The 13,886-nt window shown below is 39.2% G+C and overlaps 1 protein-coding gene across 3 annotated transcripts; it reads right to left on the bottom strand.

The window, feature by feature from the left end:
- Positions 1 to 1,636: 1,636 nt before the first annotated feature.
- On the bottom strand, positions 1,637 to 13,207 carry LOC140840999 (glutamate synthase 1 [NADH], chloroplastic-like). Of its 3 annotated transcripts, XM_073208151.1 has the most exons (22): positions 12,425 to 13,207; positions 12,198 to 12,317; positions 11,743 to 11,856; positions 11,480 to 11,632; positions 11,287 to 11,387; positions 11,111 to 11,207; positions 10,526 to 10,635; positions 9,886 to 9,989; positions 9,522 to 9,701; positions 9,088 to 9,431; positions 8,876 to 8,946; positions 8,322 to 8,791; positions 7,343 to 8,212; positions 6,931 to 7,085; positions 6,487 to 6,648; positions 4,704 to 6,305; positions 4,037 to 4,249; positions 3,669 to 3,937; positions 3,201 to 3,506; positions 2,845 to 3,112; positions 2,339 to 2,596; positions 1,637 to 2,181 (listed from the first exon to the last, which is right to left on the bottom strand). In XM_073208151.1, the coding sequence occupies exons 1-22, from the start codon at positions 12,830 to 12,832 to the stop codon at positions 1,912 to 1,914; spliced, it is 6,645 nt and encodes a 2,214-aa protein (XP_073064252.1). In that variant the 5' UTR covers positions 12,833 to 13,207; the 3' UTR covers positions 1,637 to 1,911. The 3 variants fall into 3 exon arrangements, with proteins under 3 accessions (XP_073064252.1, XP_073064253.1, XP_073064255.1); XM_073208152.1 differs by lacking the exons at positions 11,111 to 11,207; positions 11,287 to 11,387; positions 11,480 to 11,632; ... (1 more) ...; positions 12,198 to 12,317; positions 12,425 to 13,207 and adding an exon at positions 10,726 to 11,099; XM_073208154.1 differs by lacking the exons at positions 11,111 to 11,207; positions 11,287 to 11,387; positions 11,480 to 11,632; ... (1 more) ...; positions 12,198 to 12,317; positions 12,425 to 13,207 and adding an exon at positions 10,907 to 11,099.
- Positions 13,208 to 13,886: the final 679 nt, after the last annotated feature.

Here is a 13,886-nt window from a genome sequence, read left to right as displayed (position 1 = left end):
AATCAAATCTAATGTTTGAATTCATGTCTGAAATTACGAAAATAAAAGAGAAGAGAAAATCTCAGTGATGATGTGCGGGTCTTGCGTGTGAAGCGCGCGATTTCCTCTCGTCTCTCCCGATTTTCTCCCAAGCCGTCACCGTCTTCAAGAGTCAGGAAATTTTTCGCCTTTTCTCCCAAAAGTCGGCTGCTAAGGGTTCTGCGTCCCAGAAAGTCCCCCTCAATCTCTAAATTTCTTTCCTTTATTCTTCCAAATCTTCGCGAAATCTGATCTCAAACTAGGGTACACGGACCCCGTGTCTACCTCCGGCTTCGGGTCCGTGTAGTCGCGATTTAATTATATGTCTGGGAGATGCTGGACACGGACCCCGTGTAGGGGTCCGGGTGAAGGTCCGGATGATCGCGCAATTTTCTTTTCTCGGTTGTTTCTTGACACGGACCCCTGCACGGGGTCCGTCTTTGGGTCCGGAGTGGCTCGAATAAATTATTCTCTTGGCTTCTTTAGACACGGACCCTTGCACGGGGTCCGTGTATGTGTCTGGACTTTGGCCCTTTCTCTTGTTTTTCCTATTTCTCCGGGTATTTCTGACGTGGCCTTGCGAAGTTTGACTTTTCTTTCTTTTCTTTGGCTTTTATCATCTTTTGGTCAAACCTGCAAATAGCCATAATGAGACGAATTAAGCGCAAAACCCGGAATAAAAACGCCAGATAAGCTCGAATACGACAAAATAAAGACCCTAAAACGCTATATAATTCGTGCTTATCACATCTTACATTCGAAAAAGTGTTTATTGTGATAAAATGTTTGGATTAGGATGATAGACTAAGAATAATAATTTATTTATCATTGTAATATAATAATAATGTGATTGTTATTTAGAATCAAAAACTGATATACTTATTTTTTTTTTTATTGAATTGAATTAACAGTTTTCTAAATATTTTTGGTTGGACAATCGTGTTAAATCTATTAAAATTAAATACTAGAATCTAAAGATGACTAGAAAGACATTGTAAAATGAATAATTACTCTTTCGTAAAATTTTAGTAAAAGTTCCAGTCGTGAAAAAAAATATTGTTTCAATTTTAATTGAACTTATGGAATGCAATGAAAATTTAAAGCATGCCAATTTTTATTTTTTTATTATATTGATTTATGTTACACGGTAAATGTTAGATCAAAGAAAATGTATTAATTTTTTTTAAAATAAATAATATATTATTTCAACTTTCAATTTGAGTTTCCGGATTTTGACAACATGCTATTAAATTTTTTTTGATTTTTTTCTCTCTAAAATATAAATTATCAAATAGATGAAAACAATTGTTTTCTCCTACTTAATGTGAAATATCAAATATATATTTTACTCAAATGTTTTATAAATTCTTATGATAAAGTAAAAAAAACATTTGCATATGGAGTCGACCCACAAAAAAATAAAAATAAAAATCCTTATAATTATTTATATTTATCGTTTATAATTCACCTTTGATTGGGTTAACAAAATTTCAACTCAACCCACAAATTGTGACGTAGAATAAGCCAAATCGACAGATTCAATCCAAATTGACGACTCTGTACCTTTTCAGATGACTGTAGCAACCGGGAAATAAACATTCAAACGCGTCAACTGTAGATGAAAATCTCCAAATAATATTTATTTCTAGCTGACACTGAACAAACAAAAACTGTACATTATTTCTTCCTTTAATTCTGGCTAAGCTAGCCAACATAACACCACACCACACCACCCATTTTGTTACAACTAATCAACACAAGGGGAAGAAAAGAACAAAAGAGCTATCAGAATATCCTAAAATGCCTAAGTCCCACTTTCAAGAAACAAACTTCCAACCATGAAATTTAATAGGTTCCGAATTTAGAACCATATTCCATCGCCAAATAACAAAACTATGTCCTAACTGTTTGCCTGTGGCTGTCTTGCTGCTGCTTTTGGACAAATGCTCCACTATTGGCGGTTTCTATGTCGTCTTTCATGAGGTATTTGTCGACCTGTGAAGCTGCTTGCCTGCCTTCGGAGATCGCCCACACGACAAGAGATTGTCCCCTTCGACAATCACCAGCCGCAAAGACACCATCCACGTTTGTCGAGAAACGCCCATATTCAGCTTTTAAGTTAGATCTGTTGTCTCGTTCCAGCTCCAATTTGTCCGCCAGTGTCTGAAAGAATCAAGCCCAAACATATTAATGTATGTGCTAAAAATATTATCTAATAAGATATGAGCCGAATCCAATGAGGGAGAACATTTGGACAAAATAAACTCAAAACATATACCGTGTCTGGATGAATACCATTTATCAGGGTACAAATACTAACCGATTCGGGCCCGAGGAATCCCATGGCAAGAAGCACTAGATCAGCTTCGATAATCTCCTCTGAACCTTTAACTTCCTTGAATTGAAACTTTCCACTCGCGTCCTTTTCCCAGTGGACACGTACGATCTCAAGTCCTTTCACCTCTCCTTTCTCATCTCCTATGAAACGTTTGGTCAACACCTCAAAGGACCTTGGATCCTTCCCAAACTTGGTAGTAGCTTCTTGATGCCCATAGTCTACACGGAATATACGGGGCCACTGCCAACAAACAAGTAGAAATTATTTTTCATATCAAGAAATGATAGTTGAAAGAGGACAAACATTTGCTGCTGCCAGAATGAAAGAACAGTTGAGAGGGTGTTGGAGAAGCAAACAAGATTTCACAACAAAACTCTGTATCAAATGTCCATTGAAGTGTGTCTATTGGCTTCTCTATCTAAGCGCGATCAATAGTCAATAGTTCAAAACTAAAGCTATAAGATGGCAGAAGAAGACAACAATCAAACCTGTGGCCAAGGATTTCCTGCAGCCCGAGTACGCGGTGGCTCAGGGAGAAGCTCTAAATTGATGAGGCTACTGCAGCCATGCCTGATAGATGTTCCAATACAGTCATTGCCCGTATCTCCTCCACCAATTACTACAACTTTCTTGTCTTTTGCAGAGATGTACTTTCCATCCTGAAGATTGCTATCAAGCAAGCTTTTTGTATTTGAATGCAGAAACTCCATGGCAAAATGGACTCCAGGAAGGTCTCGTCCAGGAACAGGAAGGTCCCTGTCAAATAAATCAATTTTTAAGACAGATGAAAAAATTCTCGCTTTATTTATGATCAATCAAGATCTGCAAGAGTCGCATGTATTACCTCGGTTTTGTGGCTCCTAAAGCCAAAACAATGGCGTCATTTTCCTCACGAAGTTTATCTATCGAGTATAAGGGATCTTTTCCAACATTAGCATTGACCACAAAGTCGACACCTTCTTTTTCCATGAGATCGACCCTTCTCTGGACAACATCAATTTTGTCAGTTTTCATGTTTGGGACACCATACATCATAAGACCGCCTATTCTATCTGCACGTTCAAACACTGTTACAGTGTGTCCCGTCCGATTTAATTGATCAGCAGCAGCCAAACCAGCAGGTCCACTTCCAATAATAGCAACTCTTTTTCTGAAAGAGTGAAGACGATTAGAATCTTATTGAACAACACAAAAGAGATTGTTTTTTTATTTTTGCTAATCTATTTATGAGAATGCCAAGGTGAAAGTTTAGATGACAATATTATAGAATATCAGAGAAGAAGAAATGAAAACGTGAGGAAAGAGAATATACCCAGTTCTCTTCAAAGGTGGTCGTGGTACCATCCATCCCTCGTCAAAGGCTTTATCTATGATAGAACACTCAATACTTTTGATTGATACTGGATTTTCTATGATACCAAGAACGCAAGACCCTTCACAAGGTGCAGGGCACACACGACCTGTGAACTCTGGGAAATTGTTAGTCTCCAGAAGTCGATCCAACGCTTCACGCGATCTATTTTGGTACACTAACTCATTGAATTCAGGTATCTTATTCCCAAGAGGGCATCCAGAGTTCTCCTGCATGTTTTTAAATATTTTATTTATTCACTCTAGTCAATGTTCAGAAAAAAGTCAATTACTCGAACCAAACTAGACAAAGCGAAATCTACATCTTACCTGATGACAAAAGGGAGTACCACAGTCCATACAACGAGCAGATTGTGTTTTCAGGAGTGGGCCAGGTTTTAATTCTTCCATAACTTCATTCCAGTCATTCATTCGAACATTAGGATCTCTGTATGACACACCCTCTCGCTCATAAGCAACAAAACCCCTATGTTTCACAGCATCTGGAACTTGAGTTGGCCTCGTTGATTTTTCTTCTTCAACCTGTCAAATCAGAAACGATGATCACTAATCAAACCAAAAAGAAAAACTATTTTATAAGCTAAAAATTCAATAAAAGTCACCGCTCAGAATAAATTTGATTGATGGATGCTAGTCAGTAATCAAACAAACAAGAACAACTATTTTACAAGTTAAAATTCACTAAAAGTCGCAACTCGGAAGAAAGATGATGGATGAAAAAAAAGTCTCCTGAATTTGGTAAAAGAATACGTGCAAGTTAGGCAAAGACAGTGTAACCTTTCAATTATAAAGTTTAGAGCAATAGGGAGTCTGGAAGAGTTGTCGTAATAACTAAATGCACCACCATCCCAGAAAATTTTAGTTATATGTCATACGCATGCTCATTAATTGGCATTTTTTAACACCAATAGTTAGTTTCGTTATTAGGTTTAGTTACCAGACAAAATGTAGTAAAAAGGTTTCAGAAGAAAATTACCTGGCTGGATTTTCCACTGACAGATGCAGCTGCAAACTTCTTAAGCTCTTCAAAAGCATCTTTCTCCATCAACTCTGCCTCTTCTTGCACCTCAGCTTCCCTGGCAGCTTTTTCTGAAGCTGCTTCTGAAATTTCCTCAGCTTTCTTGCGTGCAAGAACTCGTTTATAATCACGAGGAAAGACCTTGATGAATTTGGGCAGAAGAGACTCAAAATCGGCAAGAACTTTTTTCGCTAATTTGCTGCTTGTGTGACGTTGATGCTGTTGTATCATCATTTGGAGCGTCAAAATATCATCCTCTTCAATTACTGGATCAAGATCCACCAACTCAGAGTTGCACCGATTTCTGAACTTCGAATCAACATCAAGAACATAGGCAACACCTCCACTCATACCAGCAGCGAAGTTTCTTCCAGTCTTACCAAGCACGACGACAGTTCCACCAGTCATATATTCGCAACCGTGATCCCCCACACCTTCCACTACTGCTTTAGCGCCAGAATTCCGAACAGCAAATCTTTCTGCTGCCATCCCATTAAAGTAAGCCTCTCCATTAGTGGCCCCATACAGGGTGACATTTCCAACGACAATATTCTCCTTCGGATCAAATGTGCTTCCTTTAGGCGGATACACAATAATTCTTCCACCTGATAAGCCTTTTCCAACATAATCATTACTGTCGCCTTCAAGCTCAAGAGTGATGCCGGAACAGAGAAAAGCTCCAAGACTTTGACCTGCACTTCCACTTAGTTTGACATGGATTGTATCTGAAGGAAGTCCCACCATATGGAAGCGTTTTGTCACTTCATGACTTAACATGGTTCCAACCGCTCGGTTTACGTTGCAGATTGGTGATTCAATGTACACAGGAAGACTTTTCTCCAGGGCAGGATGGGCTAATGCTATAAGTTTGTTATCTAAAGCCATGTCCAACCCGTGATCCTGTTTCTGCACACAATACTGAGCAGCATCTGGCCTAATATCAGCAGCTGGCCGAAGTAACAAGGAAAGATCAATGTTCTTAAGCTTCTCATTGTTGTTAGCAACATCTTTATCCAGTTCAAGCATGTCTGAGCGGCCGACCATTTCATTGAGTGTTCGAAATCCAAGCTGAGACATTATCTCCCTCACTTCTTCTGCTAGCATGAAGAAGAAATTGATGACATGTTCTGGTTCACCAGCAAATTTTTCCCTAAGAACTGGATCTTGTGTGGCAATACCAACAGGGCAAGTGTTTTTATGGCACTTTCTCATCATGATACAACCCAGCGTTATGAGAGGAGCTGTGCTAAAACCGAACTCCTCTGCACCAAGAAGGGCAGCAATAGCCACGTCTCTTCCAGTTTTAAGTTGGCCATCTGTTTGAAGAACAGTTCGACCACGAAGATCATTAGCAACTAATGTTTGGTGGGTCTCTGCAAGACCAAGCTCCCAAGGAAGACCAGCACTCTTGATTCCAGTCCATCTCGAAGCTCCCGTACCTCCATCATGACCAGAGATTAAGACGTGATCAGCATGACCCTTAACAACCCCACTTGCAATCACTCCAACTCCAGCTTCAGAAACCAGCTTCACACTAATACGAGCCCCAGGATTTGCATTCTGCAGAAAGTTTATTGGGCAAAAAAACTATAAAACAAGCTCTGTAAGAGTAAAATTACCATTGACACAGTAAGTAGATAACAATGAGAAGTAATCACCATTAAAAGAATCAATTATCAAATGCCTTCATTGAATTGCAACTGCGGCGGTGTAAATAACATGATCAAGTATCAAGAACTACCTTAAGGTCATGAATCAATTGTGCAAGATCTTCAATTGAATAAATGTCATGATGAGGAGGTGGACTGATAAGCCCCACGCCAGCAGTAGAATTCCGAGTGACAGCGATGTCTCCAATAACTTTGTGCCCTGGAAGTTCACCCCCTTCACCGGGCTTTGCTCCCTGAAACAATGAAATCTCAAAGAGTCAGCAAAACAATCAAAAGTTATTTAGAAAGTTTATGATGTAAAACACTCTCACCAAATATGAATTGCACGTATCACTAAATGATGCAAATACACCAAAAGGTTCTCTGCGTGTATGGCGTTGTCTGTATCCATGTAAGTAAATTTACAAACAAAATGATCCTTTGCTCTAATTGAAAGGATGGTAGCCCATACATGACGTACCATCTTTATATTGAGAGAGACAGAGAGAGAGAGAGAGAGAAAGTGAGAAGAATACCTGAGCCATTTTTATCTGTAACTCATCAGCATTTGTCAGATAATAGCTAGAAACTCCAAATCTGCCGCTGGCAACCTGCTTAATAGCACTCCTCCTTGGATTCCTTGAACCATCTGCAAGCGGTTCCATTCGAGATGGTTGTTCACCTCCCTCACCTATATGCCCCAAAAAAAAAGAATGCGATAAAAACATCATGGCAGAGGAGAGGACACACGCCTTCTAAATGTGAAGAGAAAAATGCAAGACAAGCAAAAAGTTGTAGAAGTATAACTAGAAAAAGCTACTAGAGCAAACACAATCCAATTCGATGTTACTAAAAGACAACAGATAATTGTAAATTCATTTGCAAGGCATAAAATTTCACTAATGGCATTTCATCAAAACGATCTTTAAGAAAGCGGCATTAGCTTACCAGTGTTGGACTTTCCCCCAATTTTGTTCATAGCAATAGCTAGAGTTGTATGTGCCTCCAATGATATTGAACCATAGCTCATGGCACCAGTACAAAACCGTTTTACAATCTCACTAGCTGGCTGAACTTCTTCAATAGGAACCTTTACTTCAGCCTCTTTAAATTTCAGAAGTCCCCGTAAATTGCAGGACTTGTTCAATTCTTGGATGCGTTTAGAATATTCTTGGTAAGCAGCCACGCTGTTAGATCTGGCAGCTTCTTGCAACTTTGCCATGGCAAGAGGATCATTCAGGTGCAATTCACCACCTTTCCTCCAGTGATAATCGCCGGGATTAGGGAGTGCAACAGCCTCAGCACTACCAGGTGGCAACGCACGAGTTGGGAAAGCCAGCTCATGCAACTCGAGCGCATCTTGTGCAAGGGCTTCAAAAGTGGCACCCTCAACTCTGCTAGGGGTTCCAGTGAAGCATCGTTCCATCACCTCTGATGATAGGCCCACTGCCTCAAAGATTTGTGCTCCCTTGTATGAGGCCAAAGTCGATATACCCATCTTGGCAAGGACTTTCATCATGCCATAGTTGCTGGCTTTGAAATATTTCCTGACAAGCTCATCCTTCGATAGGAACTCACCAGTTGCTTTGGGTGGAATTTTACCATCAACTTGCAATCTCCAAATGGCCTCAACAGCCAAATAAGGGCAGATTGCATCTGCACCAAATCCTACAAGTGTACAAAAATGGTGTACTTCACGGGGCTCAGCAGATTCAACAATCAATGCAACTCGGGTTCGCTCAAGCTTCTTCACTAAGTGATGATGGACAGCACCAATGGCCATAAGGGAACTTACTGCAACACGCTTTGTTGAGAAAGCTGCATAAATCCATGGATAAAACATCGTTGGATTTTCAGTGAACTACATAAAAAATAATGATAAAATAAAACAAGGCGTCATTAATAATGATAAATTTTGATGTCGTACCTCGGTCAGAAAGCACTAGTGCAGTATAGCCCTCCTTGATTGCATTATGTGCCTCAGAACATATCCTGTCTAAAGTCTCCTCCAAGCCCTTCCTACCACGGTCCTTAGAGTAGGTAATATCCAGAACTTTGCTTCTCCATCCTCTGTAATTCATTCTTTTTATTGCTTCCATTTCATCAATCGATAGCAGAGGACCTTTTAACGATAGACGATGGCATTGCTCTTCGGTAGTCTCTGTGAGATCACCTTCAGGACCAATCATGCATTCCATCGAGGTAACTATCTTCTCCCTAATGGGATCGATTGGAGGATTTGTGACCTGAGCAAACATCTGCTTAAAATACTCAAATGTAAGCTTTTCCCTATCAGACATCACAGCCAGTGGAGCATCATTTCCCATAGACCCAAGGGCCTCCATGCCATCTTTTGCCATGGGTAGTAACAGCATTTCTAAAGATTCAACCGTGTAACTGCACATGGAGGTCAACAATCACTCCTTCAAGGACCAATAGCGAAAGATGCATCGAGGACAAGCAAGTTAAAATATGACATACCCAAATGCCTTTAGTGGAGCCAGTAAACCGTGAATACCCATGTGTTCCATGTTTTCATCATTGGGAGATACCTAAAATCACAATATTTTTGCTCATACTAAATCATGAAAGAAAATTAAAGTTTTTCAATCGACAACGCATAAAACAGATAAAAAAAAGTAACTGCCCCAGAAGGTGGAAAATGCATTCAAGAAACTGAAAATAGTGCTGACCGGCACAACTCCAACTATGGGAGGAGGAATACGGTAAGATTCCCGAACAGATTCAACGATGTCTTTCAATTGTATCTTTTGCCTTTTTAGCCAGTCACCATAAGGCCGTGCAAGTGAATATTGTTGCTTCAAGGCTTCATCATCTACAACAACATGATTCTCAAAGTCCACGAGGAGCATCATTCCGGGATTAAGTCTCCCTTTCCTGGAGACATCCTCTGGGGGAATATCAACCACTCCAACTTCACTTGCCATAATAACTCTCCCACTGTGTGTCACATAAAAGCGACCAGGACGTAATCCATTCCGATCCAAGGTTGCTCCAAGATACCGTCCGTCAGTAACTGTAAATTATAATTACATATAAACCAAGCAAGATATAACGCATGGCATGAAAATGGAAATTCAAATCAGGAGAATCTACAAAGACATACATGATATAAGAGCAGGGCCATCCCAAGGTTCCATAAGAGCTGAGAAATATTCGTAGAAGGACTTCCGATGAGGATCCATGTTCTTATCATTCTGCCAGGCTTCAGGAATCATCATCATTATAGCTTCAGGGAGACTTCTACCAGCTCGAACCAAAAGCTCAAGCACACCATCAAAGGCACCTAAAATTTGATTAAGGCAATTAGATATGTATCCAAAACATACTAATGGTAGCAGCTTGACTAATGACACTGGTACTTACGGTACTGCAGATTATGCAAAAAATATTAATTGTGTGATCCACACACATTAAAAGCTATTTTTAGAAGCAAGTGTGAGAAGAATTTTTTCTGGCAAATATACAACCTGAATCTGACGAGCTGGCATCTACAATAGGTAGAAGCTTCTTCATCTCCGTCTTTGACAAGCCAAGCTCCTTGCACTTTAGAAGACCTTCACGAGCTTTCATCCTACATAAAAAAACCAATAAAATGGATGCCAATGACTTTCTCACTTGTGTTTATCATCAAAATTCTAGATAGCCATCGCAAAGAAATAACATGGCAAATCACACACCTACTTTAACGAACAAAATCAGAAAATAGTTTCTCAGATTAAATGAAGCTGATTGCTACACAAAATGAATATACATTCCTAATAATTGAACATTCTTGACAAGAAAATGTCCATGCTTGTCAACAAATAATTACTTTTTCTACGGCAACAGCTCTGTGAATCTCATAAACCAATCTGATCTTGACAGAGGCAAAAACCTAAAGCACTAAAAACTGAACAAAAACCACCCACCAATTGACATAAGCGTGTTGATTTCCCCATTGTGCCCAAGGAAGGACACACAATATTTAAACATTCTCGACAAGAAAATGTTCATGCTTGTCAACAAATAATTACTTTTCTACGGCAACAGCTCTGCGAATCTCAAATACCAATCTTATCTTGACAGAGGCTAAAACAGAAAGCACTAAAAATGGAAGAAACCACCCACCAATTGACATTGCCCCTAAGCGTGTTGATTTCCCCATTGTGCCCAAGGACACGCATTGGCTGAGCACGATCCCAGCTGGGGAATGTGTTTGTCGAAAACCTAGAGTGTATCTGTAACAGAATCCAGAAGAGCAGTTATTTCAATATGAATTGAAATCATGTCATTGTGTCATGAAATAAGCCTACAGCTAAATTGCGTACAGGGCACATCAACAGTGTGATCAGCAGTTGTCGATACCAATCATAGAGAGAACCCTAGGCTACCTAGGCCAAACACATATTTTTCCCCACAGTAAGACAGGTTTTGATCATTAATACGGATCATAGCCAGAACCATGCCAAGCTTCTACAAACATTATTTACTTCATATTAGGTTCCTTACCAACTCGGCCAAAGAATCCAATCCGGCATCCAAAACCAAATAGTAATCAAGGGTGCGGAAGAACTTAAGAGATCATTCATACTTCAATGCCTCAGAAGTCATTCCTCAACCTTGCATCGCTTTGGTTAATCGGTTGTTCCCGTGCTGTTGGTTGTCGAAGTATGGTGTCAGCATAGAAAAACAGAGAATGGATAAAATATTTACCAGGGCCATGTAGCTCGTAAACCTTTCATTGCCAAGATCCGCATGGTAGTATTCCTTCAACTGGTTAGGCTTCAATTGACCTTTGTAGACGACAGTCCTAAAAGTTAAAGGAAATAAGTCGAATCAAAATCCTCAACGAGTGCAATTAAGTACCCAATGAACTGTATGAAACTAACCTCGATGACAAAGAGCATATATAGAAGTCCTTGACTCCACCATGTTGAAGGTTCAAAGCAGCTCGGATGGCTACCATGGAAACCCTTCTTAATATATACATCTACAAGAACACAAAGGAATTAGTGAAAGATAAAGAAATATAATATCCATGAGTGATTTACAATTATACCACTTTCAAGCCCAGTATTCTACCTGCTGTTCAAAATCCACCTTCGACCTGGGAGTTGGGGTAAGGAAAACTTGCTCAATTACGGGTTCAGTCTGCAGAGCAGACTGGCCCAATCCTGAGTTATCTGTGGGGACTGGTCGCCACCCAAGAACTGTATGGCCAAGTGATTCAGCCACCTACAACACAATCAGACAAAGATCCGTCAGAAAATTTATGATAATGTTAGAAAGCAACAAAAATTAGTCCTCAAGTACCGAAAGTTCAAATTTAGAACTTTGTTCAGTACCTTAGTGAATATAATTTTACTCTGATCCCTCCTACTGCCTGAAGTAGGCAAGAAGAACATGCCAACTGCATATTCACCAGGCGCGGGTAGCTCAAAGGCGGCATCTTTCGCAACCTGATATCATAAAACCCCATGCCATGAGCAACATAACTCATAATTGAAAAAAATATATACTTTATGTTTGTAAAGTAATACAGATCAAATCATTCTTCAACACTTCCACCTGTCCCTTCTAGAAATTTCAATAGTCCGGGACATTTAAGTATCTAACTTTACATTAAAGCTGAAATTTAAAATAAAATAGCAACAAGCAGCAATTTTTTTTCTAAAACAAAAGTAATAATATTAACTTCTGCATAACTCTACGATGAAGAATTGAAGTTGCATTCTCTAACTTCATCTTTTTTAAGAGACGAACTGAAACTGCAACTATTTTTTTTAAAAGAGGAACTGACCTCTTTGTAGAAAGCATTTGGAAGGCCCACGAGAATTCCAGCTCCATCTCCAGTATTCGTTTCACATCCACACGCACCTCTATGTGACATGCGCACCAGCATTTCTATAGCATCGGTCACCTGAAAAACAAAAAATAATCGTAAAATATTACGCACAGAAATAAAATAAATAAATAAAATAAGAATCTTTAGTCATCATCATATTATAAACAAGAAATGATAGGTACCGTTTTACGGCTACTTTCACCGGAAAGCTCGGCCACAAACCCAACACCACACGAGTCTTTATCAAAAGCCGGATCATAAAGCCCGAGTGGCTTTTCCGGCACCTGAGACAGTGCATTTTTCAAAACTACACGCAGCTTCGGAGCTCGGCCAGGACCATCAGTCTGCCAGAGATGCAACCTTTCCGAGCCGGAACCTGCACCTGAAGAAGAAGAAACAGCACTCCGCAGACTCGTACCGCACAAAAACTTCTTCTCCAGACCCACACTTCTCTTCGCCCCAAATCCTCGGGGAATCCTCCCTCTCCGACTCAATGCCGCCACCGCATTAAGCTGGTGGCTCGGCGTGCACACCGGCGAGATCAGTCCTCCGCCTTTAACTCGGACCCCAGATCCCGAAGCCACCGACATCTTCCACCGAACCAAAAACACCGCCTCAGACACTTATCCCAACAAACAAACCCACAACAGCGAACCGATCAGATCTATCGAAATCCACCAATTCTAAAGCAAACCCAATTGAAAGAAACGAACAAGTAAAACTTAAAAAGCGAAAAGGGAGTAGCTTATAAACAAGAAAAACTCTGTGAGGTAGGTGGGTGACTAAATCTAAGCAGTGTTCTTGTTATCTACAGCGGCGAAGTGTTCGAGAGAATAGCCACCAAGAAAGAAAAAACGAGCGCAATATTGGCGGGGGGAGGATTTGACAGAAGCGAAACAAAGAATTCGATAGGCCTCACAGAATCGCTTCGGTTTGCAGAGCCTGGGCGAGGTGAAACACGAAGCCTGAAGGTAGATTTATAGAAAGAAAATGTGATCGACATGAGGAATCTAGTAATATACGCTGGCAGGTGGGGCCCATTCCATTCATTAAATTAGACAATTATATAGTAATCTCTTTTCTTAAATTATTATGGTCAAAATTTTAGATGTCATTGTAATATTTTTAATTATATCATTTATCATAAGTATTTAAATCGACTTGTATGAAATATAGAGTTTTATACAATTTTTATAACAAAATTATTATTTTTTCCTAATTTTTATTTTTTACGTTTATCCCTGTATAAATTAAAATTTGCTAAAAGTCTTAGTTGGATGTATTGGTATAATTGTTAATATATATTTGAGAATATAAGTATAATATTGTTCTGAATATATACAAAGATATAATGTAATTGTCCGTACTACTGACGGGACTTGAACGTTGATACAATATTTACTTATATCACCAAAAAAGTACAAAAACATAACTAAATATATGTATGTATATATAAAAAATTAGAAGAATTACTATTTTGATAGTAGATTTCTATTCTAAATAAAATAATTTTTTATTTACCGTCTTTCTCATTGTTATAAAAAAAAAATCTAATTTTATCTGTAAATATATTTAATAAAATATTAGTTGACATAAACTTTTATTTGTTTTAGTATGTTTTATTTATTATAAATTTTTATATTT

This window comes from Primulina eburnea, chromosome 9 (genome assembly GCF_022965805.1).
Source record: "Primulina eburnea isolate SZY01 chromosome 9, ASM2296580v1, whole genome shotgun sequence".
Taxonomy (NCBI): domain Eukaryota; kingdom Viridiplantae; phylum Streptophyta; class Magnoliopsida; order Lamiales; family Gesneriaceae; genus Primulina; species Primulina eburnea.
The sequence above is the reverse complement of the archived record's forward strand: the minus strand, read 5'-3'. Positions and strand labels throughout refer to the sequence as shown.

Coding starts and splice junctions, on each gene's coding strand:
- LOC140840999 (XM_073208151.1), bottom strand. CDS start 12,832: ATGTCGGTGGCTTCGGGATCTGGGGTCCGAGTTAAAGGCGGAGGACTG. Junction 6,306..6,486: donor AATTGATTCATGACCTTAAG/GTAGTTCTTGAT, acceptor AACTTTCTGCAG/AATGCAAATCCTGGGGCTCG. Junction 4,250..4,703: donor TCAGTGGAAAATCCAGCCAG/GTAATTTTCTTC, acceptor CTGATTTGACAG/GTTGAAGAAGAAAAATCAAC.